This window comes from Polyodon spathula, chromosome 4 (assembly GCF_017654505.1).
Source record: "Polyodon spathula isolate WHYD16114869_AA chromosome 4, ASM1765450v1, whole genome shotgun sequence".
Lineage (NCBI taxonomy): Eukaryota > Metazoa > Chordata > Actinopteri > Acipenseriformes > Polyodontidae > Polyodon > Polyodon spathula.
Genome location: NC_054537.1, coordinates 41560952 through 41588657, shown reverse-complemented (window position 1 = coordinate 41588657; position 27706 = coordinate 41560952). Strand labels below are relative to the sequence as shown.

Sequence of the window (27706 nt, the reverse complement as noted above, 5' to 3'; positions counted from 1 at the left end):
AAGTGTCCAAACCTCTAGGTTCTCACTTCCTATAACCTAAATAACGCAGGAAGTAGTTGCTTTACTGGAGAATAATGAGAATTACCACTAGGTGGCACTAAAAGTAAAGCGAGTCCAGAACAGTGTCAAAGAAACTTGCAACAAGACTGCTAGTGTTTCCTGTAGTGACAGATTGAAAAAACTGTATGTGAACAGGAAAGAAACCACACCATAAATGTACAAATGACATGTGATGCTAACCTGAAAATGATCAACTGTGTGATGCGCTGGCCTGGTTCCACACATGATTCTCGCATCCTGAGGCAGTCTACTATACATGAAGCTTCTGAAGGTGGCGCAATACCTGATATACTGCTCGGATATCAGCTGATACTGTGGTTACTTACACCATTCATCAACCCAACAAATGAAGCCCATACTCGCTATAACAATGCTCACACAAGATCAAGAAATGTGATAGCAAGGTGTTTTGCTGTGCTAAACAGAAGGTTCCACTGTCTACTCTGAGGATGTTGCCAGAGCGAGTCTGTAACATCATCTGTGGTGCTGTAGCCCTGTATAACATTGCAAGAGCAAATGTGCGTTCATGTTAATTCTCCCATTGACAGGTGTAATCACATTTAAATGTACATGTATAGTTTGTCTTTAACTATTTGTATAGATACTGAAATAAGTATAAATAACGAATTAAGAAAATAAAATGTTACTTACTTGTTTCAATGCAATACAGCACATTAAATTATTGTTCATGTAATGACAGAGAACTTGCATTGCCAGCCCCAGAGGGTACAAATGGTGTACCTGAGTATGAAGAGGATGAACTGCCTGAGAAAGCAGGAGTGGATGAAGATGGTTCAGGAAGATACACTCGACAAATGACTGTAGCGAATTCTTTCCCCATTTAATGTTTTACAAATTAGTATTTTCAAAGCCATATAAAATCTCCCGCAGAATTTAAAACCACAACCCCTTGTATAAAATCCAAGTGTAAAACAAACCTCTAGCACCTCAGGGATTCTGATTTTTGCCTGTTGCAAGCCTCAAAATATCCGTTAGATCTTCAGCAAATGTTATAATGGTTTGCCTTTGCTAAACAAAGCCTTTCAATTACCTCAGTAAGTGAATAATAATAATAATAATAATAATAATAAACTTATCTTGTAGTGATTTCTGATGTACTACACCTGCAATGACTTATTATTAGGATAATACTTATTAGGACAAATATAGATATATTCAAATGAAACTTGTATTTAATACTTAGTACATTTTCTGAAAAATATCTAAATAAACACCAACTGCACTCACAAAGTAAATGGCTTAGTTTTTTTAATTTAATTTTACTTATAGTAATGAAAATAATTACTCATAACATTACTATAAATTACTATTACATTTTTTACTAAAATGTTATAAATATTTTTGTATAACTTATAATGGAACACCTTAATATTACTGTATATTGGAACTTGGATATATACATATATATATATATATATATATATATATAAGATGTTAATTAATATTTTGTGTTCTTAAAATACAAAACACTCACAACTTTTATGAACGTAATTTGATAATTGTTGCATTAAAACATTAAAGTTTGACATCTCTGCTATTTCAAAAAAAAAGTTTTTTTTTGTTCCTAATTAATTTTTTTTTTTTCTAAATTAAAGTTGTATTTCTAAATTTAGCTTCCTCTCCTCAAGAATTAAATTGTGGGTTTGTTTCTCCATGATCGTAGCCCTGGTGCTGCACTCTGGTTGCTCCTGTACAGCTCGTTGTATTGGGACCTTGCTTTCTCGTTCTGTCTACAGAGATATGCGGAGGAAAAAAAAAAAAAAAAGCTTACTTTACTAACGAGCTATTTCAATAAGAATTTCAGTTTTTCTATGCTAGTTACAGTAATGTCAACATCCTTTCTTTTAACTTGTAAAAAAGCTAAATAACACATTTAAATTAAATAGCCACCCATAAGAACATAAGAAAGTTTACAAACGAGAGGAGGCCATCCGGCCCATCTTGCTCGTTTGGTTGTTAGTAGCTTATTGATCCCAGAATCTCATCAAGCAGCTTCTTGAAGGATCCCAGGGTGTCAGCTTCAACAACATTACTGGGGAGTTGATTCCAGACCCTCACAATTCTCTGTGTAAAAAAGTGCCTCCTATTTTCTGTTCTGAATGCCCCTTTGTCTAATCTCCATTTGTGACCCCTGGTCCTTGTTTCTTTTTTCAGGCTGAAAAGGTCCCTTGGGTCAACACTGTCAATACCTTTTAGAATTTTGAATGCTTGAATTAGGTCGCCACGTAGTCTTCTTTGTTCAAGACTGAACAGATTCAATTCTTTTAGCCTGTCTGCACATGACATGCCTTTTAAGCCCGGAATAATTCTGGTCGCTCTTCTTTGCACTCTTTCTAGAGCAGAAATATCTTTTTTATAGCGAGGTGACCAGAACTGCGCACAATATTCAAGATGAGGTCTTACTAGTGCATTGTACAGTTTTAACATTACTTCCCTTGATTTAAATTCGACACTTTTCACAATGTATCTGAGCATCTTGTTAGCCTTTTTTATAGCTTCCCCACATTGTCTAGATGAAGACATTTCTGAGTCAACAAAAACTCCTAGGTCTTTTTCATAGATTCCTCCAATTTCAGTATCTCCCATATGATATTTATAATGTACATTTTTATTTCCTGCGTGCAGTACCTTACACTTTTCTCTATTAAATGTCATTTGCCATGTGTCTGCCCAGTTCTGAATCTTGTCTAGATCATTTTGAATGACCTTTGCTGCTACAACAGTGTTTGCCACTCCTCCTACTTTTGTGTCGTCTGCAAATTTAACAAGTTTGCTTACTATACCAGAATCTAAATCATTAATGTAGATTAGGAATAGCAGAGGACCTAATACTGATCCCTGTGGTACACCACTGGTTACCACACTCCATTCTGAGGTTTTTCCTCTAATCAGTACTTTCTGTTTTCTACATGTTAACCACTCCCTAATCCATGTACATGTGTTTCCTTGAATCCCAACTGCGTTCAGTTTGAGAATTAATCTTTTGTGCGGGACTTTGTCAAAAGCTTTCTGGAAATCTAAATAAACCATGTCATATGCTTTGCAATTATCCATTATTGATGTTGCATCCTCAAAAAAATCAAGCAAGTTAGTTAGACACAATCTCCCTTTCCTAAAACCATGTTGACTGTCTCCCAGTACCCTGTTACCATATAGGTAATTTTCCATTTTGGATCTTATTATAGTTTCCATAAGTTTGCATATAATAGAAGTCAGGCTTACTGGTCTGTAGTTACCTGGTTCAGTTTTGTTTCCCTTTTTGTGGATCGGTATTACGTTTGCAATTTTCCAGTCTGTCGGTACCACCCCTGTGTCAAGAGACTGCTGCATGATCTTGGTTAGCGGTTTGTAAATAACTTCTTTCATTTCTTTGAGTACTACTGGGAGGATCTCATCTGGCCCAGGGGATTTGTTTATTTTAAGAGCTCCTAGTCCCTTTAACACTTCTGCCTCAGTTATGCTAAAGTTATTTAAAACTGGATAGGTACTGGATGACATGTGGGGCATGTTGTCAGTATCTTCCTTTGTAAAAACTTGTGAAAAGTAATCACTTAATATATTTGCTATTTTTTATTCTTTTTATTTTTTTTCTTCATCTACGATTTTGCCATTTGTATCTCTTAAACATTTAATCTCCTCTTTGAATGTTCTCTTGCTGTTGTAATATTGGAAAAACATTTTGGAATTGGTTTTAGCTCCCTTAGCAATGTTCATTTCTATTTCTCTCTTGGCCTTTCTAACTTCCTTTTTGACTTGCGTTAGCAGTTCCGTGTACTCTTTCTGCATACTTTCTTTTTGGTCCTTTTTTAATGCTCTGTAAAGTGCCTTTTTTTACTGAATATTTTTTTTAATTGATCTATTAAACCATTTTGGCAATTTAGTTTTACATTTAGATTTGTCTACTTTAGGGATGTAATTGTTTTGCGCCTCTAGTACTACATTTTTGAAGAATAACCATCCTTCTTCTGTGGGTGTTTTCTCTATTTTACTCCAATCTACTTCTGTTAGTCTCTGTTTCATACCTTCATAGTTTGCTTTTCTAAAATTGTAAACCTTAGCTTTAGTCATTACTTTTGGGATTTTAACAAACACTTCAAATGAGACCATGTTGTGGTCTGAGTTTGCCAGTGGTTCTCTGACCTCTGTTTTAGATATTCTGTCTTCGTTATTTGAAAAGACTAAATCAAGGCATGCCTCCCATCTAGTCGGTGCCTTGACAAATTGTGTTAGGAAGCAGTCATTTGTCATTTCCACCATTTCAATTTCATCCTTCGTGCTACCCACCGGGTTTTCCCATTTTATGTGGGGGAAGTTGAAATCCCCCATTAGTATGTTTTCTCCTTTGCTACACGCATTTCTAATGTCATTGTATAACAGATTATTTTGCTCACTATCTGAATCTGGCGGTCTATAGCATGCTCCTATTATTATGCCCTTTGAATTTTTGTCTGTTATTCTGACCCATATTGATTCGGCTTTATTTTCTTTGTCCAGGTTTAACACCTGGGCTTCAAGGCTGTTTCTTATGTATAGCGCTACCCCTCCTCCTCTTCTGTCCTGCCTGTCTTTCCTATACAGTGTATACCCACATATATTATATTCGTCCCCATCACTCTCAGACAACCAAGTTTCAGTAACACCTATCACACCATAGTTACTTGTTAGTGCAGTAGCTTCAAGTTCTAGAATTTTGTTTCCCATCATGTATTTAACGTACATTATGAACAAAATATTAATGCCTTTTAACGTATTATCAATATTTATCTAATAATAATACCTGCTGTCCTTTATTTACATTTTGTGTATTCAATTAGTCCTGACAGATTTTCTTTTCAGCATAAACCATCCTTTACACGGCGTGGACAATGACAGCAAGCCCATCATTTAAATTCTTGATTTGTAGCAAAGACATTCTTAAACCAAGTCTTTAATTAGTATTATCATTCAGAGACAACTTAACAACTTCTAATTAACATTTAAAGGGTGTGGAGGATAATTTGTGCCAAAATTAAAAAAAATAAATAAATAAAACAAAAACGAAATAAAATTCGAAATAATTAAGTAAATAAATAAATAATAAAGCAAAATTACGTATGTAGTTTTTTATTTCTGTATTTATTTAGTTTATTTGTTTATTTATTTTAATTTTGGCACAAATTATCGTCCATAAAAGGGAGGTAGTGATTTGGAAAATAAAACCCCAAATAATTAAGTTTTTTTTTTTTTTTCCCCCCCTCCTCTGCGAAATACAACACATTTTTCTGTACCAGCACGTGATTGAACGCTCGCTTAACACAGCGGTTTCTTCTTAACAGATTATTTACTCCTCCAGTACGGGTAGGCAATACTGCACAGCAGTACACGTCAGTTTAATAAAGGGGACATATGGTCAAATTATATAAATTTGTATACAAAAAAACTGTTCTTTCGGCTTGCCTGAAAGAGCGCATTTTCAACACTGTGGTAGAAATTGGACAGTGTCAGTAAAATCAGTAAGTTTCTTTACAGTCATTCGTCAAAGGATTCTAAGCAACATCTCGCAGGTCACGTGTAGGTCCAGTTCAAGCTTCGTTCCTAACAAACAGTTGCGCAGTGTATAACACTGATGCCAATAAATACGATTGCCACCATGCGGTGATAGTTAAAAATAAACGAGCTAGCAGCCAGGTGAGGGGACTTGACTGTTGTTTAGGCGCCTGGAGCTGGAAAATTATCTTCTGAAGCATGGAACTCGCGCCGCAGGCTGAAAACACTTCAACAGGACTGCAAGTAAAGGACGAGTTATCTGAAAGGTGTCAGAAACTTTTCCTCGAATTCTTGGAAGAGTAAGTGTTGTAAATGAACATGCGAAATACGGTAAAATAATGATGTTCTGTTCATTCAAAGGAAATAAACCAAAAAGATTCTTCCGTAAAACAAGCTTTGCTATTTATGCAAAGTTTAAGTACAAAACAAAGACGACGGCTATCCAGTCCAATTTTAATTAGGGTTTAATAGCTATTCTTTTACGTGCCTCGGTAAAATACTTAAAATAATTACAAACTACAGTATATCCAGTAGCCTGCAGGGGGGGTTTACTGCATTAAAGTTGAAAATGTATCATACAATGTTAATCTGTATTTCTTGTCGACTAAAAATTGTGCTATTGCCAGATCATTGTTATTCCTACATCCATTTAGCTCAATTAAAGCATGCATAACTTTGTCAGGTAGTTGGAACTTTTTTTTTGTAAAACTTTTGCACTATTTTTTGATAACTCGACATCAAATACCTTACAAAAACAAACAAAACAACACCTTTAGCTTTCTGTCGTTATGTTGCATGTGTACAATTCATAATATAGTGTGCATTTCTATATAATGTTCAAGTTGGACCAATTAAAATGTAATGTATTTTGCTTTTATAAATTATTTTAAAGAATTTATTTAAATGCTTATGCAGGATATATGTGTAACTGAACAATATCAATGAAATGTTTTTGTATGGTCCTTTTTGTTTATTAAATGCAACTTTTAATATGGATTTTCTTTCTTATAAATACCTCAGGATGAGTACATTTTGGAGATAAACACTGTGGCTCAATATTAAATCTCTGTGTTATGTTCTTTCTGACAAACTAGGTTTCAGAACCCAAATGGAGAGATACATTACCTTCATGATGCAGAGGAATTAATTCGACCTGAAAGGAATACTTTGACTGTAAACTTCACCAACATAGAACATTACAACCAACAGCTGGGAACAACCATTCAGGAAGAATATTACAGGTGGCCTGCAGGGTTCATGGTTCTTGAAATTTTAGGCATAATGGAAGCTTAATTGCCATTCAGCTGTATGTTAAATGTGTTGGTGAGCATTGCGATGGCAGCTGACCTAGCATTGCTGCAGGTCATGCGATATTCTAAGGTACAGACAGAACACTAAGTTATTGTCTTAATATTTATGTACATAGATTTTTTTCCAGTATAATATTACTGTTTTACTGGCATATTTATTTAACCTTACCTCTGGCTGTAGCACTAATGCAGACCACCCACTGGGATACTTGCTGGCTTTACAGCTGGAACACAGCTGTTTCTGTTGTTTGTTTTTTTCTGTCAAGTTACATTAAGTGTTGTAACCATGAGCCATATCAATGAGACAGATCTCTTTTCACACATCCATTTTACTTTGTGTATAATCTCCATCAGAGACACTATTCCCTTGTGGTATATCATGAGGATGCTTTGTTTTCTCCATCTGAAGTGCAAATTTATAAAGGTACTCAGACGTGACAATTTGTAATCTGAGAACTTTAGACATTAGCCACTCATTCCTATACTGTACTGTATTTACCACTGAACAACTTAATAGCCCCTTTACATTGACTGTTGATAATTACTAGGTTTTGAAGATATGAGTTGCTCAAAGGTGTTGTTGTTAGACCAGTTTGTGAGAATAAGCACAGCAGCATTTTATATTGGCTGTAGATGTGGCCACTTCCATAGAAGGGCAGGGTCCTTGAATAGCCTGGCCAGCTGACATCCATGCCACTTGGAGCATCCTTTCCTCTGTCAACTTCTAGTATCTAAGGGAGTAATGCACCCACCTACCCTGTAGGGAAGACCTTGCTTCTGGTCATTTTTGACACTGATGCATCAACTTTGGTGTATCCTAGGTTCCAGCTAAGTCATGCTAATAGAAGGATACCACAATGTAGGGTTGTTGTGACTGAAATCTGTCCATGTAGGATGGTTGCTGCATGCTGATTATCCTTGATTTACATTTTTCTAGCATTGCTGCAGTTCTCTATACTTTGGACAGGCAGCCAGGATAGTACAGTAATACCAGTAACAGCAACAATGACAAGTAATATTGAAGACATACAGAAATGGTGTTTCATTTGCATTTAACATATTTTTATTTCTTTCTTCACCGATTTCAGGGTCTACCCCCATCTCTGCAGAGCTGTGAGAAACTTTGCCAGGGATCATGGAAATATTCCTGCAACTAAAGAGTTCTATGTTTCTTTCTCAGATTTCCCAACTAGACAGAAGTAAACCACTTAATTAATTTTCAAGAACACTATTTTAAGTTGAATTGGGACTTGTACAATTAAGCTCTGTTATACAGAGTTGTAAAATGTGCATTTTTTAAAATTATGATTTATATATACAACATTTTGAGTGACTAATAGAATATTATATTTCTTGTACATACTGGTTACATACTAGAGTAACCAAAAAAAAAAACGGTTGGATTTGATGCAAATAAGTTGTGTATTCTGTATAGCCTTACTGTAATCATGATTGTGTTGACATTGTCTTCCTTTTTTAAGTGTGCTTTGTTAAAACTACAGTGTATTGTGCTGCTGCTAGGATTAGAGAACTGACCGCTGCAAGGATTGGGACACTGCTTCGTATCAGTGGACAGGTGGTAAGAACTCATCCAGTGCATCCTGAACTTGTGAGTGGCACTTTCCTGTGTATGGATTGCCAGTCTGTTGTCAAAGAGGTGGAGCAGCAGTTCAAGTACACCCAGCCAACTATTTGCAGAAACCCAGTCTGTGCAAATCGCCGCAGGTTTATGCTGGATACCAACAAGTCCCGTTTCGTCGACTTTCAGAAGGTTTGTGTTTGTATATATAAAAAAATTGAAACTCAAATGCTATTAGGTAGGGGGAATAAAAAACTACTAGATTGTTGCATTCTAATGCCAATTCTTAGTACAGCTGATAATGCATATGTTTGATGGAGGTAATCTTCAGAATGGTACCTGTAGTGATTGCCTGTCTGAACAGGTGCGTATTCAGGAGACACAAGCAGAGTTGCCCAGAGGTGCCATTCCTCGCAGCGTTGAGGTTATTTTGAGAGCAGAGGCTGTCGAAACAGCACAGGCTGGGGACCGATGTGACTTTACTGGGACTCTCATTGTGGTACCAGATGTGTTTGCACTTTTAGCTGGAGGTAAGTTCAACTGGTTGCATCCCAGAAAATAGAATTACAGTAAATCTATTAATCCAGGGATTTTACTTTTTATAGCTTTTTACTACAGATTCAGCTTGCACCATTTTGTTTAGGGATATGGTTGGGCGAGTCATTTTATTTTACAAAAAAATTAGATTACAAGCCTTCATTACATTTCTGTGTTTATGTAGATAATAAAATAAGTTTGGTGAGTACCATTTATAATAATTTACTGAGAACCATGTCTATTTCCATATACTACATATGCTAGTTTGAGTTTTCTGTACCTTTTTTAGTTGGAGGAGGAAATGTTTTGGTGGGTGATTTGTTGTAGTAATCAATTACCGATCTGTGTTTGATAATGCACATCCACCCCTCATGTTTTACACTCTGCGTGCTCTCAAATTCAGAAATATGACATTGTGAATTGTACGCAACCACAATGAAAGAAGCTTCCAGGTGCATTTGCTGGGTAACGTCCACCATGCGAGCCCACCTATAGCCATCGTATTAAGCCTTATGTCACTAGAATGCAAGCAAATGGGATGCAATTAAAACAGTGATGGCAATGGAATTGGTCTGCAATCAACATTTTTTAGAAAAAGCATGTCTATGACATTCATACCCGCCATGTTGCAAATGCAAAATTAGAGCTATTAGCAACATAGAAAAGTAGATCACCATGATCTACATTAACTTCAGAATTTTATTACAATATGGTTGTAAAGCCCCGTTTGAAAGGTCCAGAGTTTCCCATCCCTGCTCCAGTATGACTTGCGGAAAAACTGTACAACTCTGCCATGTTACATTTTAGCGACACAGCGTCTTCCTTTTTAAAACCACTTTTCTGACTCCTGGCTGCATGTTGTATAGGGGCACGTACCGAGACCAGCAGCAGAGTGACTGGACCAGAGGGTTTCCAGGCAGACGGTGTCCAGGGTTTGAAGGCCCTGGGTGTTCGGGATCTTTCCTACCGACTGGCTTTCCTGGCTTGTAATGTAGCACCCACTAATCCTCGGGTAAGCAGCACAGGTTCAGCACATCTCATTACCAAAGGTTACATTTTTGTGGTTGTCGCAGTAAAGCTACTCTGTATACAGTAGTAGTACGAGATCCAAAAGAAAATGTTTTAATACATTCTCATCCGTTTTACCTCCTCCCTGTGTGTGTGATTATATATATATATATATATATATATATATATATATATATATATATATATATATATATATATATATATATATATATATATATAAATGGGGGGGGGGCTGTATTACTAACTACAGCATTATTGGGGGCCACTGGGCAGGACTGTAATTGCAGAACCGTTCCTTCAACAGTGATACAGATCCTCTGCTCTGAGAAACTGGGGGGCTTGGCATATTAGAAATAAAGGCAAGTCCACAGCTTAACCAGAAATGATGCATACTGGGTCCCTGGGGTTAAATTTATTTTATTTATTTATTTATTTTTTAGGTGGTGTTTAGGGTTCTAGTTGGCTTTTTAATTCTGCATAGCAGTAGTGGCCAATTCATGTCCCTAATCTAAACAGTTTAACCAACTACTCTTTTTATTAGTACTTGTTTGCTACTACTATTATTATGATTTATTTCTGCGCACGTTTTAATAAAGTGGTTTTGCAGTTGGTGAAAGTTCTGTAAACACGTAAATCAAAGTGCATGACTCATTGTGATGCTAATTCATAAAGAAAACTCTATCCTGCAGTTCAACTTTGGGAATTGACTAAAATTAAGGTACTACTGGCTCTGTTTGGAAAAAACAAACAAACAAAAAAAAACCCCTCCAAGTACAGTTTGTGCAAGCAATCATTTTAAATGTTTTGCTTTGTGTGTGGATAGTTTTTATTGTAGTCCAGGGTATGTGTAATGTGTTGTATTTGAACTATTGTAACTTCAGATCCTCTTTTGATTGGAAATTGAATATGGTTTCTTTTTTTCATCCTAGCTGTGTTTTGTGTGTGTGTTAAGTGTCCTACATCAATTTTAAGCTTTGAGTATATGTGGGACAATTGGGATAATGTTTGTTTCATTTTTAATTTGTGGCTTTTGCCTCGCCTGTCAAAAAGGTTACCAGCCGTTACTGCTTCATAATCAGTTTACATTTTATTCTGAATGTTGATGCTTTAGTAGATATTATGCAGGGGTGAGGACAAATGCCAAGAATTTACAGTAAACAGTCTTGGAACTGCTTCTGCTGCTTTGTCAAAATCTTCAGTAGCAGAATCTTAAGCTAATTGCTAGTCATTTGCACAACTTATTGGTGAGCCAACCATGTATAACAAATTAACACAAATAATATTTCTCAAGTTTGGAGGCAAGGAGCTTCGAGAAGAAGACCAAACTGCTGAAAATATTAAGAACCAGATGACTATTCAAGAATGGGAACAAGTTTTTGAAATGAGTCAGGATAAGAACCTCTACCACAACCTGTGTACCAGCCTCTTCCCTACCATACACGGTAAACCATTTCTCACTTATCTGTGGCAAGCATAATCTTTAGATGTTTTTAGTGGTATTTGATTGGCGTTATTTATTTCCTTGAGTTAGTTCCACATCAGTAGTGTATTCCATATTCCATCTGAAATAGTTGTACCTTGGATATAAAAATTCTTATGAACCAGTCTGATTTTCTGGGAATTTCATCCCAGTTCTAAATAGGTAAGAGCTTGTTCTCTTAGGAATCTTTGTTTTGTCAATAATGCTCATGGTTTGTTAACTGAGATATTTCTCTACGTTATCGCTAAACCGCAGGAGAATCTTACAATGTTGTGTTTTTGATTATAGGGAATGATGAGATAAAGAGAGGCATCCTGCTAATGTTGTTTGGGGGGGTTCCCAAGACCACAATGGAAGGAACGTCATTGCGGGGTGACATTAATATTTGTATTGTTGGGGACCCAAGTACATCTAAAAGCCAGTTCTTGAAGTAAGCCAGCTCAGTATGTGTGTTTTCTAGAACACAGTTACTTTTATTCACATTTTTTAAAACGCAAATGCATACCGTCGGTCCATTTTTAGCAAGAAAGCATTTTTCAGCGAGGGTGCATATTATCTGGCAGTGGTCCATACCTGCCTAGCCTCAGAATTTCCATTTAGTCTCAAGGCCATAATTAAATACGAGTCCCCATATTGCTAGCGCTATCATTGGCTGCTTCACAGTTTTATAAAAAGTAAATGGAGAGTGATAGGTGGAAACTCCAGTTCGTAACCAATTATTTTCTTTTTATTGGGCACTTGTAGCAACCAATGATAGGAGGGATCTCGATTTAGCTGTCCATTCAGAGAAGAGGGATGTAGTTACGGGGACTGGCAATGTGAAAGCTTGCTGATGCTTCGCTTCCCAAACTGAGCGTGGATGAGAGGAGGTGACTGTTTTTAAAAAAAAAAAAAAAAAAAAAAAAAAAAGCGTTTTACTTAAAATAATATTTTGTTTCCCACAGTTATATCCTTCTATAAATACTGTTGTGCCGTCAAGCTAACGTGTTCAACAACAATAATACAGTGAATGTGTTTTTTTCGCTTTTGAATCCCTGGGGCTGAAAGTCTCGTGAGAATCTTATGTGAACCCTTGATTTATAGTGTGTGTGGTTGTTTGTTTTTTTTGAAAATGATAATTATTTTTTGTTTTAAATAAACTTTCTTACAATTTAAGGAATACATGTTTAAAACTATTACATGGAGGAAACCTCATTCTTAAAATCTTATTCATTATTTTTTTATAGAATGGTTTTTAAAGGCAATTACAACAAAATATAATTTGCACTATTTGAACGAAATACTGTGTGTGCAATACAAGCAATTGAGATTGTTTTCAGTGTCAAGTTCAATTATAATATTCATATTGCCCTTCTATATTACAAACAGGCTTAACACAGTCTACCAAAATTGCATACAAATATATTTTTTAGTGTCCCTGATATTATTTTCCCCTTTAGACATGTTGAAGAGTTTTCTCCTCGAGCAGTCTACACCAGTGGCAAAGCCAGCAGTGCTGCTGGTCTGACTGCAGCAGTGGTGAGAGATGAAGAGTCTCATGAGTTTGTGATTGAGGCTGGGGCCCTGATGCTGGCAGACAATGTATGTGAGGTTGCCAATAGATTTCCCTGAAACATCGCAAAACTAGTTTTGAGTGGCTTTAAAATGTTGTACATTTCTGGGTTTGATCAGGGCGTCTGCTGTATTGATGAGTTTGACAAAATGGATTTGAAAGATCAAGTGGCAATTCATGAAGCTATGGAGCAGCAAACCATTTCCATCACCAAGGCTGGAGTCAAGGTAATTCAGCTGATTTTATCTGAACTGTAAGATGTACTGTAGGTACCCCTGGACATAATGCATATTATAACAGTGAAGTAAACCAGCCACATTCCTAAATGTTTATAGGAAGCCACCATAAATTGTTTATTCAGAGGATCACTTTTTTTTTTTTTTTTTTTTTTTTTTTTTTTTTTTTTAAGCATGCAAAAAACCAGTGCTATTAGCCTGAGTAATCGGGTTTTTCACTTGGCATCTCAGTCTTTTGAATTAAATGGAAAGCCAAAAGCTGGGCATGAACTGGTAACCTCTTGGTTCAAAAATGAGTGTCTTACAATTCAACTAAAGAGTGAACTCTGTAGCCAGGAATTCTGTGTGGTGTGTGTGTGTGTCTAATATACAAATACAATTAACAGAGTAGCCACACATGCCAAAAAGTTCTTCATGTGTGTTTGTGCCATATAAAAGTAATGGCAGAAACTGTAGTATTGTCAATCACGTTTTGGCTGGATGCAGGCTAATCGTTTTGATCATTTGAAATCTAGGCCACGCTTAATGCCCGCACATCCATCCTGGCAGCTGCAAACCCAGTTGATGGAAGATATAACCGATCAAAGTCTTTGAAGCAGAATGTTAATATGTCTGCTCCCATTATGTCAAGATTTGATCTGTTCTTTATATTGGTGGATGAGTGCAATGAGGTAAGAACTTACAGCTATTTGAAATTCATAACATCTTGACAATTTCCAAATACAGTATCAACATGTAACTCTGTGACAACATACAATGGCAAGAAATAATTTCTGTCCAAGGATTTTTTTAAATTTTTTTTTTTACAACATACGTGAGTGGGCAAATATATTATCAATTACAGAAAGAAATATCTGACTCTGTGTTTGTGGTATCTAAGCAAAAGCTAAAACCACTGCAAAGGGCACTTATTACTTGTCTTGTACAGTATGCAGGGTTCTGCACCATCCACAGTTCTACTGGAACATTTAATAGCTTGCTGAAGAGACCGTCAATAAAGCAAAACGTATGTGGATGTTAAGTTTTCAGCAGCTTTACTAACAGACAGAATTGGGCCAGTGCTAAACTAGTTTTGTACCTCCGAAGGATAGCGGTTGAAGCAGGAAGTGATGTTTGTGGCTCAGTTGTCTGGCTGCTTCTGGCAATGCCCCACCTTGGAATTAGGGGGAGCATTGGTGGTGGTGTCCTAAAAAAACGTTGTGGACATTAAAGATTGCATGGTACTTTTTCAATCGACAAATCTGATTCATGGTGTTTAATTCTAATGCAGGTATAGCTCTGTGTTTGGCCTTGAAAAATGAAGTTCCTTCACCCCATCACAGTAGTCGCTTTTTTTTTTAATATAAATAAGCCCTAAAATGTAGCAACCTGTTGACAATATACTAACTAAAGTTTTAGATGTAGTATTTCTTTCATGCTTGTAAATAAGTGTTACAAATTGTCTTAGGTTACAGATTATGCAATTGCGAGAAGGATAATTGACCTGCATTCAGGAAACCAGGAGTCCATAGAACGAGTATTTTCTACTGAAGATGTTCAAAGATACTTACTGTTTGCTCGTCAATTTCAACCAAAAGTAAGTTTTACCTTTTTTTTACCCCCCCCCCCCCCCCCCCCCCCCCCCGGTATATCTACCCGGGCAGGACCTGGTGTCATGCGGTACACAATGCACGTATCAGTACCCAGGAAGCAGCTTGTTACTGACATTTCAGTCCCAGCTTACCTGGATTGAACCGTCTACCACATTTAATTAGAGCAAATGTTTCTACGTTTCTAATGCAATCTGACTCCTGCTATGTATCAATCACCAAAAATACGGCTAAACAGATGTTCGATGGGGAGAAAAAGTAAATCAGTTTATGAATATACAAAAGAAAACAAATGTGTCGATGTATTCAAATAGTAGAAATGGGTCAGATGAGGCAGAGGATGCATAGCGCTGCAAATACTGCTGCATTGAGGTACATGTTCACACTGACAATAAAAGAACACACTGAATATTAGGCAATATATTAACCTTGTATGCCGCCCTGTCCCGCTGGCGGAACGTGGTACTGCAATTACACATTACATATCATAAATCATCTGTAATATTATTACAAAAGCAAAAGAGCAAAAAAAAGCTGACAACATCAAAAATGTTGTTTTCCTACCGTCAAACAGCGAAGGAATTTTCCAAATTAGCCATTTCACCACTGAGTAGCCCCTTCGCAATGTGTCTAGTACCTCATGGTTCAAAAACAGCTCCGATCGACGAGCTGTGTGTTTCGCTGCTCTGGCCTTACAACTGTCTGTAGGTGGTGAAATCTCCCTGATTACGTTGTAGGGGAGGTCACAAGCTGTCCAATCATACCATGACTTTGTTTGTAGTTTGTACCTTTAGGCTCCTCCTGTTATACTAGTGTAACAGTAAATTAAACTCCTTTTTATAAACTCGCATGAAAAGCTTTATTCAGAATGTTTCACATCATATATTCAGGTAATTTGAGAACATGCATATATTAACACCTCATTTAAGATCATTTATAAGGATGCTTATTTCAAGTCAATTTATTGTAGTTAAGGCTTGTTCATATATAAGTTAATCTTGTGTCTCATGAAGCTGAGCGGTTGTGACACCTTATAGCAAAGTAATGCACTGGAATGTTTTGAAAGCTGGCGTTGGGACTGGATGAGAGTGGCTTAATTATTTGTAATAGAATTACTTTGGTAAGGGTCTGGGATTAAATTGATGGCACCACTGTTTAAAATGTGTTTGAGCTAGGGAGAAAAAATCTTCCAGAAAATAACGGTAACACCAAATACTCTTGCAGAGCAATCCTGGATCAAAAAATACTGCTTCCTGTAGTATGTCCATTTTCAGATTTACATTGCTACCTGTTGTAGAGCTACTCTTCTAGATTAAACTACAGAATATTAGCTTTAATTCTCTTGTAAGTTGGTTTGAAAATGACTTGCAAGATCACACTCAGGGGGTGGCTGTTGACAGGATTACATCTGACCTGGCTATAATCTTTTTTTTTTTTTTTATGAATGAGTGTTTTTGCCTGTTTTTTTAATTAATTTGTCTACTTTTGCCATTGATTTTATGTTTCTTGTCCCCTTCTCCTGCCAGAACCCCCTTTTTGTAAATGAAGCATGTCTCAAGGGTTCTATACTGGTTGTACACATTTGAAAATGCAGGTGACTCCTGAGCAGATGTGAGTGGTTTTTATTTTCCTCTCTGCAAATGATCTACAGATTACGAAGGAAGCGGAGGAGTTTGTCGTGGAGCAGTATAAGCGTCTCCGGCAGAGGGATTGCAGTGGCGGGATGAAATCTGCTTGGCGCATTACAGTCAGACAGCTGGAGAGTATGATCCGACTCTCTGAAGCCATGGCTCGCATGTACTGCTCCGATGAGGTGAGCACAGTTTGGCTCTATACATGTGTGTAAAATTGCAAACTAAACACTTTTCAGGATTTAGGGCAAGAAACACCCAATTGCCAAGTGCTGGCTGTCTGCATAACAAATAAATACTTGCATTGCATCAGAGGAGAGTAATGTGGGATTCTATATAGTTCATGGAAATGAGTGTAAACAGGAACATGTACAGAAACAGCCCAGTTGAAAAAAAGGGTAAGCTGCAGTGATATAAAAATAGTAGTGATATAATGTAGGTCTTATACAGTATGTGGGTAAAAAGATGAACAAAGTAGGCTAAATATTGGCACATCTTTATGAATGAATATACGAGTGAAAATGACTTGTATGTCAGATAATTAAGATTGTTGTAATGCATACTTATGTTGGAATTGGGATTTAGTTTTAGTTACCTGTCAAATTGTTACTCTTGATTTTTTTTCAGAGAACACGATTGTACCGAAAAGCTTTATCCTAGTTTTAAAGGGAATATACAAACGTAAATACATTTTCTTCCCTGTGATAGTAATAGCTTGCTGTTCATGTTGTTTAGCAGATGTCACTAACTTTTTGATTCTGCCAAATTCACCTACTGTGTTACTTGTTAACTATAACTTTAGTAAAAAGTTTTAACACCTGACAGGATTAAAGAAAACAAACTTGCTAATGAGAGGTTTGGTAAGCAGTGTTTTTTGGGTGGTACCTCTTCACTTCCTGTGCCGTGGGTTGCATTGTCATTGTGCACAAAGTGGAATTGGGTACAAGGACGAAGCAGCAGCTTTTAATCAGTAGTGCTGTACTTGAAGCATCAGCTTGTTCTGCTGCAGATCTAGCTTTAGTTGCAGACAGTGTTGTTCTGCTGCAGATCTAGCTTTAGTTGCAAGCAGTATTACAGATTGAGAAAGTATGTTTGTGAAGTTGCCTTTTCACTATATCTCTGAAGAAAAGCAGAGACTTAATGTCACGTTTTGATGTACAGCTGAATTGTGGTATTTTATTGTTTAAAAGGTGCAACCAAAGCATGTGAAGGAGGCATTCCGTCTGCTAAATAAGTCCATTATTCGTGTTGATTCCCCAGACATCAATTTTGATCAAGAGAACAATGAAAATGATGTAAATGGTAAGATTTGTTTGCCTTTTCTTAAACTTTCCCATGCCACATTAAACTTGGATTTAAATAAAAAAAAAAAAAAAAAAAGGTACATCAATGATTTAGGAGTGGTTTTAAAACAGCTGTCATTAATTAGGGTCATTGTTACATTACAATAACAGAGCTGACCTCCATAGGAAATAGGAGAGCAGTGTACTGTTATATCTTACAAAATGGATTGGGTGAATAATGCTGTGTTACAGTATGTAGTTTATAAGAAGAAAAAAAATAACTCCACATAACCTATATATTTTATTTTTTTTTCTTCTAAATAATCCGGTTTAAAAAATTTCCATTAGATGAAGCGGTTAATGGCGAAGCTAAAGCTGTGACTAGTGAAGAAGCTATGGAAACTGAACAGGAAGCTGTCAAGTCTGAAAAACTGAGTTCTCAGAAGCCTGCTGTTAGGATGTCATTTGCTGAATACAAAAAAATCTCCAACCTTCTGGTTTTACACATGCATAAGATGGAGGATGGTGAGTAGTACCCAACTGGAATGTCTACTTTAATGTTTCAAATGTATTCTATGATAAAAGCCGTAATTGGCATTGGCTTCTTGGCTTGCAAGACTGAAATTCTAAATGTTGGAGGCAAACTAATGTTGCCGTTGTGTTGCACATTATGCCCGTTGCTCAGTACAGCCCAATACAGTGACTTCTGAAAAATCAGTCATACTTAAATTATTTAGGGGCATACTCAAGACTAGGACTAGTTAACTGAACTATTCTTCTCCCTAGACTGCACCAACAGTTTGCCTTTTGATGGGTGTTATTTTGAAATGTCAGTTTTGAAATATCAAACACTTTGGCACCCTCTTGTGTCAGCACTGCTGCAAATATCGGATTTCATTTTCTTAAAAGCAAAAATACCTTACCCAGCCTTCATACTAAAAATATGCTTTTGTGTTTGGATAAAGAGTTTACTGTTTACATTTTATATGTGTGTGTGTGTGTGTGTGTGTGTGTGTATATATATATATATATATATATATATATATATATATATATAGCTCTGGAAAAAATTGAGACCACTGCAAAATTATCAGTTTCTCTGGTTTTACTATTTATAGGTATGTGTTTGGGTAAAATGAACATTTGTTTTATTCTATAAACTACTGACAACATTTCTCCCAAATTCCAAATAAAAATATTGTCATTTAGAGCATTTATTAGCAGAAAATGACAACTGGTCAAAATAACAAAAAAGATGCAGTGTTGTCAGACCTCGAATAATGCAAAGAAAATAAGTTCAGATTCATTTTTAAACAACACAATACTAATGTTTTAACTTAGGAAGAGTTCAGAAATCAATATTTGGTGGAATAACCCTGATTTTCAAGCACAGCTTTCATGCGTCTTGGCATGCTCTCCACCAGTCTTTCACATTGATGTTGGGTGACTTTATGCCACTCCTGGCGCAAAAATTCAAGCAGCTCGGCTTTGTTTGATGGCTTGTGACCATCCGTCTTCCTCTTGATCACATTCCAGAGGTTTTCAATGGGGTTCAGGTCTGGAGATTGGGCTGGCCATGACAGGGTCTTGATCTGGTGGTCCTCCATCCATACCTTGATTGACTTGGCTGTGTGGCATGGAGCATTGTCCTGCTGGAAAAACCAATCCTCAGAGTTGGGGAACATTGTCAGAGCAGAAGGAAGCAAGTTTTCTTCCAGGACAACCTTGTACTTGGCTTGATTCATGCGTCCTTCACAAAGACAAATCTGCCCAATTCCAGCCTTGCTGAAGCACCCCCAGATCATCACCGATCCTCCACCACATTTCACAGTGGGTGCGAGACACTGTGGCTTGTAGGCCTTTCCAGGTCTCCGTCTAACCATTAGACGACCAGGTGTTGGGCAAAGCTGAAAATTGGACTCATCAGAGAAGATGACCTTACTCCAGTCCTCTACGGTCCAATCCTTATGGTCTTTTGCAAACCTCAGCCTGGCTCTTCTTTGCTTCTCATTGATGAAGGGCTTTTTTCTAGCTTTGCATGACTTCAGCCCTGCCCCTAGGAGCCTGTTTTGAACCGTCCTCGCCGTGCACTTCACCCCAGCTGCCGTTTGCCATTCTTTTTGTAGGCCACTTGATGTCATGCTATGGTTGCTGAGTGACATTTGAATGAGTTGGCGGTCATCCCGGTCAGTGGAGAGTTGTTTTCGCCCTCTGCCGGTCTGTAGCTTTGTTGTCCCCAATGTGTGCTGCTTGACCTTGTTCTTATGAACCGCCGTCTTTGAAATTTTAAGGGCGGAAGCAACCCGACGCTCACTGTATCCCTCTGCCAGTAAAGCCAGAATTGAACCCTTCTTTTCCTCACTCAAAACTTTCCTTTTCAACTCTTTGGGCATGGTCAATAGTTATTTTTTGATTCCAATTACTTTTGAGGTACTACTAGCACTGTTTTGCCATCCAGCTGGTCCTGTTGCAAGAGGATAGTGATGACCACAGGAGTGGTTTTTATACTTTTACTTGTTAAATAAGATCTGGTTCAGGTGATCCCCTAATCAGTACCTCATTCAGGAGAATGAGGTGTGCCTGTGTTGGAATTCAACAGACACTGGAATGGAATGGCTGCCATACATGTAGAGATGCTGATTTAAGAAACATTTGCAGTGGTCTCTTAATTTTTTCCAGAACTCTGTGTGTGTGTGTATATATATTTATATATATATATATATATATATACACACACACACACACACACAAACACTGATGATTTTCTGCATTTTTTGCATATTTGACACTGAATGTTATCAGATTTTCAACCAAAATCTAATATTGGATAAAAGGGACCCTGAGTGAAATTGATACTTATTTCATTTATTTATTTATTAAACAAAGTAGTGCAACACTCAATGCCCCCGTGTGAAAAAGTAATCTCCCCCTTAGACTCAATAACTGGTTATGCCACCTTTAGCGGCGATAACTGCAACCAAACGCTTCCTGTAGTTATTGATCAGTCTCTCATTGCGCCGTGGAGGAATTTTGGCCTACTCCTTCATGCAGAACTGCTTCAACTCGGTGATATCATGAACACTGACCTTAGCCGAGGCGAGAGAGGCCTGCAGATCCCTGGATGTTGTTCTAGGGGACTTTTGGCAGGACGTCCACTCCTGGGAAGATTCACTACTGTCCCAAACTTTCTCCATGGGGACAATATGGCTCTGACTGCGGTTTGGTGGAGCCCCAGAGCCTTAGAAATGGCTTTGTAACCCTTTCCGGACTGATAGGCATCAACAACTTTTTTCCGGAGGTCTTCAGGAATTTCTTTGGATCGTGGCATAATGTGCCTCTAGAACCTGTGTGCTGGCTCGAAAAAGGGCTGGCCCAAATCAGGCCTGATTTGTTAACCAAAGTATTCAACTCTGACCCTAATTATCCCTTTAATTGGGTTGAGTTAACTAGGGGGGGCAATAACTTATTCACACCTGAAGATTGCATGTTTGATTACCTTGCACACCAAACAAATGAAAAAACCAAACTTTGGTGTCATTTTTTCTCTGACTCCCTCTATATACTACTACAACCCACGAAAAGATCTGACCAAATTCAGTGTGAAAAATGTGCAAAAATGCATAAAAGACAGTGGGCAAAAACTTTTTCATGGCATATATATATATATATATATAATATATTATACACACACTGTAATCCCTATTACAGCTGATGATGAGTCCTCATTAAAGAAAAGTGAGCTGGTCAATTGGTATTTGAAAGAAATGGAAAGTGAGATTGATACAGAGACGGAACTAATTGCAAAGAAGAATTTAATAGAAAAAGTTCTTCACAGATTGATCCACTATGTAAGTATAGAAGAGGTATTTTTAGGTTGACTTCTATCACAAATATCATATTTCTGCACAATCAGCAAATAAGTTGTAAAATGCAGTTGGTTTACTGTCCAGTTCTACAATGCATACCAGCTACAGTGCCACCATGACTGATGATGGTAGTCCAAACATGTTCCAAGTTTGTATTACTTGTATACTGTATGTTCCTAATTGGTGCAGTAGCCCAGTTCTACAGACCCATTTTTTGTATACTGATTACTGTAGTGATGAACAGTCCCTTTAATCAGATATACCTATTAATCATTTCAGCTTTAAATTACTGTACAGTGTTTTGTTTTTTTTCCTCAACTGTCATCAGATCTTGACTTTTAGAATTGGTAAAGTGGGCAGTTATTTGTGTTCAGGCATGTGTATCTCTTCACTTCAGGATCATGTTATTATCGAACTGACCAAAACAGGACTGAAAAAGGTGACTGATGAAGGGGAAGAGCCTACCATGGAGGAAGACCCATTTTTGGTTGTCAACCCAAACTATACCCTGGATGATTAACAGAACCTTGCTTTGCTCAATACAGCAGTTTCTTTTTATAAAGGCTGCTGATCAGTATTGTGTAAAATGCATTTATTAAATACCTATGCATTTATTAAATATATTTTGGTATCCAGTATATGCTGTGAGGCTAACTAAACATTTGTTTAAAAAAAAAAATATATACTTTCAGTGTAACTAACTGTATTTTGTGGGTACCAGAAACCTGTGAATTGATAGATTTATTTAAAAAATAATAATAAAGGATTCATATTTTCATAATCTGCATATTTTTATTTATTCAAAACTATTTCTGAATACAGAATGAAAGTAATGGTGTAAAGAAACAAACTGATGCTCTCTTTTTTGTTTTGTTTTTTTTTTTTTTTTTTTTTTTTTTTTTTTAAATTTACTCTGAGATCACTGAACAATACCATAATCCGCGTGATAAAAAGAACTACATATATATATATATATATATATATATATATATATATATATATATACCTTTTAATATAAACAGTTTCCCCTGTAAAGCAGGGGGCACTTGTTAAAGATAATATACTTAAGGTAATAGTGCATTACAATTGTCATTAATTTTTACAATCCAAAATTTTTGGTAGTTTCTTGTCTCCCAGGAGATGGGAGATGTCTGAGTCGAATCAGGCGACTTGGCCAGTATGAGAGTGTGGTTTTTGCTTTTAACATGAACAGAAAAACAAACTATTGTTAAAGGCTGAATTTGAAGGATTTAATGTATTTAGGGTGGTCATACAGGTATTCACTTCAAATTCACAGAGGATTTAATCACACTAAAATGTTTACAATAAACAAAGCCGTGGATTTTGTTTTGGATGAATTCCAAAGGGAATCTCAGATGCTAATTAACCTCCATTTAGCAATTTTACTGCAGTGTATTTTCACTAGTGTACAAAAAAAATAATAATAATAATTTAAGCAGAAAGAAAACCTACATTACCAGGGGTTTAATCAAATATTCACAATGTTACTGTTTAAGGCCTTTTAAAAAAATGTATTGATTGTTTTTTAGGAGCGAGACTGATAATATTGACATCTAAAACGATTCTCAGTTCACATGAGTGAGACCTACTCAACTCTGCTGATTTATCAATGGACACTTCCGACAGGGTGTGGGGAAAAGGTTATTCTTGGATATGAGAGATAGCTCTGGGGAACATTTTCTATTAAGCATTTGAAGTAAATGTCACTTTTGCCCAAGGTCTGTCAGAAAACCCCAGCATTGACAAGTTATGTCAGTCTCAAAATGTTACATAATTAATGTGTGTGGTATTTTTTTCCCAACATTTGTTTGGTTCTATAAACAATTAAATTTATATATATATAATAGTATATATATATATATATATATATATATATATATATATATATATATATATATATATATATAATAAATTTATTTAACCCTCCTATTAGGTTTCGGATCTGTTTGACCCGACTAGTTTCCAATTAGTTTAAATGCTATTCTTTTCACGTTGTGTATAATATTTTATGACTTTTCCTAAGTTGGAGTCATGAACTTATACACAGAAAACAGAACCTTTTGAGGTATGTGTGCATGTTGTGTTCTTTTTAAAAAAAAAAAAAAAAAAAACAGGTCATTTATACAAATAAGACTGTGTAAAAATAATACAAATGTGACCTGTGGCATTTATCTATGTAGATTTGTGTGCAAGAGAAAAACAAACTTCTTTAATTTGTTTTTTTATTGCTATTATATTTGTATAGTTATTTCTGGAAATGGCTGCACCTGTCTGAAGATATTTATAAACAAACTAATATTCATGGTGATTTGAACTCTGCTCTCGCCAAGATAAGCACTAACTAAAATGTAGCTTTGCAGTAAACTAATGTGATCCATCTGCATCTCCATCCATTTGTGTTTTCCGTCTGATGATGTAGATATCCTTCTGTCTGGTGTTGATTGCTGAAGTGTAATGCTGGCTCCAGGGATCGGTTCATTTTGCCTCCCCAGCCCATCGGTGATGCCGGCTCCGGGGATCAACCCAGTGCGGTCTCCCCAGCGCATCAGCATGATAATCGTCTGGATTGAGCCAAGTAGGGTACATCTCTAGGGTCTTCAAGTGGGCACCTTCCATCCTCGGTGTTTCGTTGACTAGCCCACTACACCTCAAGAGGGCTCAACAGTGATTCTGGTGTCCCGGCATCACCCCCCTTCATCCCCCTTAGCCCAGCTTACTTATCTGTACATCAGCGTTGCTTTCTTTCGATTGTGCTTGAGATCCCCATCCAGAATCTTTCCGTCTCAACCATAGCCAGTTGCTGCTCCTTTCTGCTGCTTCATATAAGTTCTTCACTGTGCGACGCAACTCTTGGCCACTGAACCCGACGTCTCTGAGAAATCGGGTTGTAGAGTGTGCCACAAATCCTCGACAACCCACCTCCACTAGGTAAACTCGGACTCTCCATCCTCGCTGTTCCGTTTCAGCAGCTAGTTGAGCATACCGAAGTTTCTTCCTCTCATACGCCTCATCCACAGCATCTTCCCATGGCACTGTTAACTCTACCAGATGAACAAGGCGTGCTGATCCAGACCACAAGACAATGTCTGGTCGAAAGTTAGTGGTGGCAATCTGGTGGAAAAATAAGCCGTTGACCAACATCTGCCAGCATCTTCCAGTCTCTAGCAGCTTCCAGTTGTCCTAGGTGAGGCTTGGTTTTAACACCTTTTCTGGGTGTTTGCTCTCCTGGATGGAGGAATATTGTCTTTTGTATGTAATGCTTTGATGGAACTGGTGGCAATTTATTGGTCAGGTTATGCTTGTCTTCGAATGCTAAGGCTAAACATTGCAGCACCTGGTCATGGCACCAAGTAAACCGTCCTTGGCTAAGAACCACCTTACATCCTGTCAAAATGTGCCTTAATGTTGCAGGTGATGAATACAAAGGACATGAGGGATCCTCACCCACCCAGAGATTTAGGGTCTCTGGTGATGGGAGAACATCATATGCTGATCTGATGAGGAAACTGATCCTGCTCTATTCCATGGTCCATAGGTCTTGCCAGCCAATCTTGCGTTGTTCCATACTCTCCCATCTCATCCATTCTCCCTGCTTGGCCTGGGAAATGGCCTTCACACACCTAATCCTCACCTCCTGCTTTTGCAATTCATTGATTACAGCTTCATCTGTTGAGCTGGGGTTGCCTTGTGCCATGTAGGAGTAGCTGAACTGAGACCAAAAACTCCTTTTCCATGCTGAACTTGCCACAGAATTTTCTTCCAGTTTTCAATTTCCAGCTGCCTCCCTTATGCATTTGTCACGTGAATCTACTAATGTCATTTCCAGTTGGACTTTGGCGCACTTGCTCGGTTAGAGCAGAGATTGGTAGCTGCAGTATTCCTTTACCATAAACTCCCACTCTGTTGAGGCAGTGTGGAACTCCCAACCATTTCCTGACGTATGAACTGATTAAAGCTTCCAGTTTCTCAACTGTTGTCAAGGAAACCTAGTATACAGTCAGTGGCCACAGCAGTCTTGGCAAATTACCAAACTGAAAGCAGCAGAGTTTGTTTGCCTGGTAAAGCGCCGCTGTCTATGCTCTTCAACCCTTCCACTGCTTGTTGTCTAACTTCTGCCACACGAACTGTGTTCTTTAGATCCCCATCGTACCATCTCAATAGACTTTACACTGGCTTCTCGGACACTGTTGATACTGGTGTTGAACCTTTTATATATTACTTCACCTTTAATTATAGGGATGCTCCTTGATTTAGTGGGCTTGAATTGCATTCGTGCCCATTCAATGTTATTGGTTAACTTGCCCAATAACTGATTAGTGCAGGCTACTGTTGTAGTCATTGTTGTCATGTCATCCATGTATGCTTGAATTGGTGGTAGTCGCATTCCAGAAGCCAAGCTCTCTCCTCCCATTACTCATTGTGATGCCCTAATAATTACTTCCATTGCCATGGTAAAAGCCAGTGGAGAAATGGTACTTCCTGCCATTATTCCAACTTCTAGGCGTTGCCATGTAGTGCTAAATTCTGAAGTTGAAAAACTAAATTGCAAATCTCCAAATTAGGCTTTCACTATATTTGTTATTGTCATCGGTACGCTGAAAAAAATCAAATGCTGCCCGAAGATGTTCATGTGGCACTGAACCATATGCATTAGCCGAATCCAGGAATGTGATATGGCGCTCCTTCCTCTCCTTTTTTGCTGATTGAATTTGTTGCCAGATTACACTGATGTGTTCTAAGAATCCTGGGAAACCTGGAATGCCTGCTTTTTGTACTGAAGTGTCAATGAAGCAGTTCTTTAATAGGCAGATTGACAATCTCTGAGCAATAATGCTGAAGAAAATGTTGCCTTCTACGTTTAATAGGGAAATAGGATGAAACTGACCGATGCTTGTAGAATCCTTTTCTTTTGGTATAAAGACTCCACCTACTCGGTGCCATGCTCTTGGTACAACCTGTTTTTCCCATGCCACATTCATCAATTTCCACAGGATTTGTAGAACTCCAGAAGCACTCTTGTACACTCTGTATGGAACTCCATTAGGCCCTGGAGATGATGATGCCCTTGCTTTTTTCACAGCTTGCTCTACTTCTTTCCACTTAGGTGCACAGTCCTCCATTTGGTATTCGGGTGGATTGATAGGTGGGATGTCTGAAGGAATTGACATAGGCTCCTGTCTTTTTGAATCTGTATGTATTTCCTCCAAATATCTCTCCAGCTCAAACTTAGATAATTTTAGTGTGCTATTTTTCTCACTGGTGAATATCTTCTTTACAAATTTGAATGGATCTTTATAAAAGTTAATTCTGGCACGCTCGTTCTTTTTGTAGCGTTTCCGTAGGCGCTCAGCTCTGTGCAATGTTGCAAGCTTATCTTTTATGACCCTTTGTAACAGATGGAGTCCCTCCTTCTGACTTTGTTCTGCCTTTCTCCATTGCTCCTCAACTGCCTCCTTTCTCTAACTAAGTGTTCAATCTCCTGCTGCCGTCTAGACTTTCCAGGAATAGTTTGTACTTTTTCCTTCCTTTTTTCAATTCCAAACCTCTCGCTTCCATATGCTTAGATGATGTCCACAAATTTATCCAGCATCTTTTCAACTGTTCCATTTAACCTTTCCAAAGTAAAACAGAGATCCGTGTTTACTGTGTCCCATGCAGTTTTCTCACAAGCTCTTGGCCATTTAACTCCAGGCTTGTGCCCATTGAGGTTCTTTTCTCTCTAACGCTGCTTTGTCTGATCGTGTTTGCAAGGATCATTAGGTTCATCACTAGTTGTATCTGGAGATTGGGCTGACCATGACAGGGTCTTGATCTGGTGTCCTCCATCCACACCTTGATTGACATGACTTTGTGGCATGGAGCATTGTCCTGCTGGAAAAACCAATCCTCAGAGTTGGAGAACATTGTCAGAGCAGAAGGAAGCAAGTTTTCTTCCAGGACAACCTTGTACTTGGCTTGATTCATGCCAAAGCTGCCCGATTCCAGC

The 27706-nt window shown here is 37.6% G+C and overlaps 1 protein-coding gene across 1 annotated transcript; it reads left to right on the top strand.

The window, feature by feature from the left end:
- The first annotated feature begins 5805 nt into the window (after nucleotides 1–5805).
- Nucleotides 5806–22249, top strand: mcm6l (MCM6 minichromosome maintenance deficient 6, like). The gene is made up of 17 exons (XM_041246629.1): nucleotides 5806–5906; nucleotides 6702–6848; nucleotides 8006–8116; nucleotides 8439–8688; nucleotides 8861–9026; nucleotides 9900–10045; nucleotides 11354–11504; nucleotides 11831–11972; nucleotides 12982–13123; nucleotides 13214–13321; nucleotides 13846–14001; nucleotides 14778–14906; nucleotides 16571–16732; nucleotides 17741–17852; nucleotides 18182–18358; nucleotides 21542–21681; nucleotides 22097–22249. The coding sequence occupies exons 1-17, from the start codon at nucleotides 5806–5808 to the stop codon at nucleotides 22217–22219; spliced, it is 2463 nt and encodes an 820-aa protein (XP_041102563.1). The 3' UTR covers nucleotides 22220–22249.
- Nucleotides 22250–27706: the final 5457 nt, after the last annotated feature.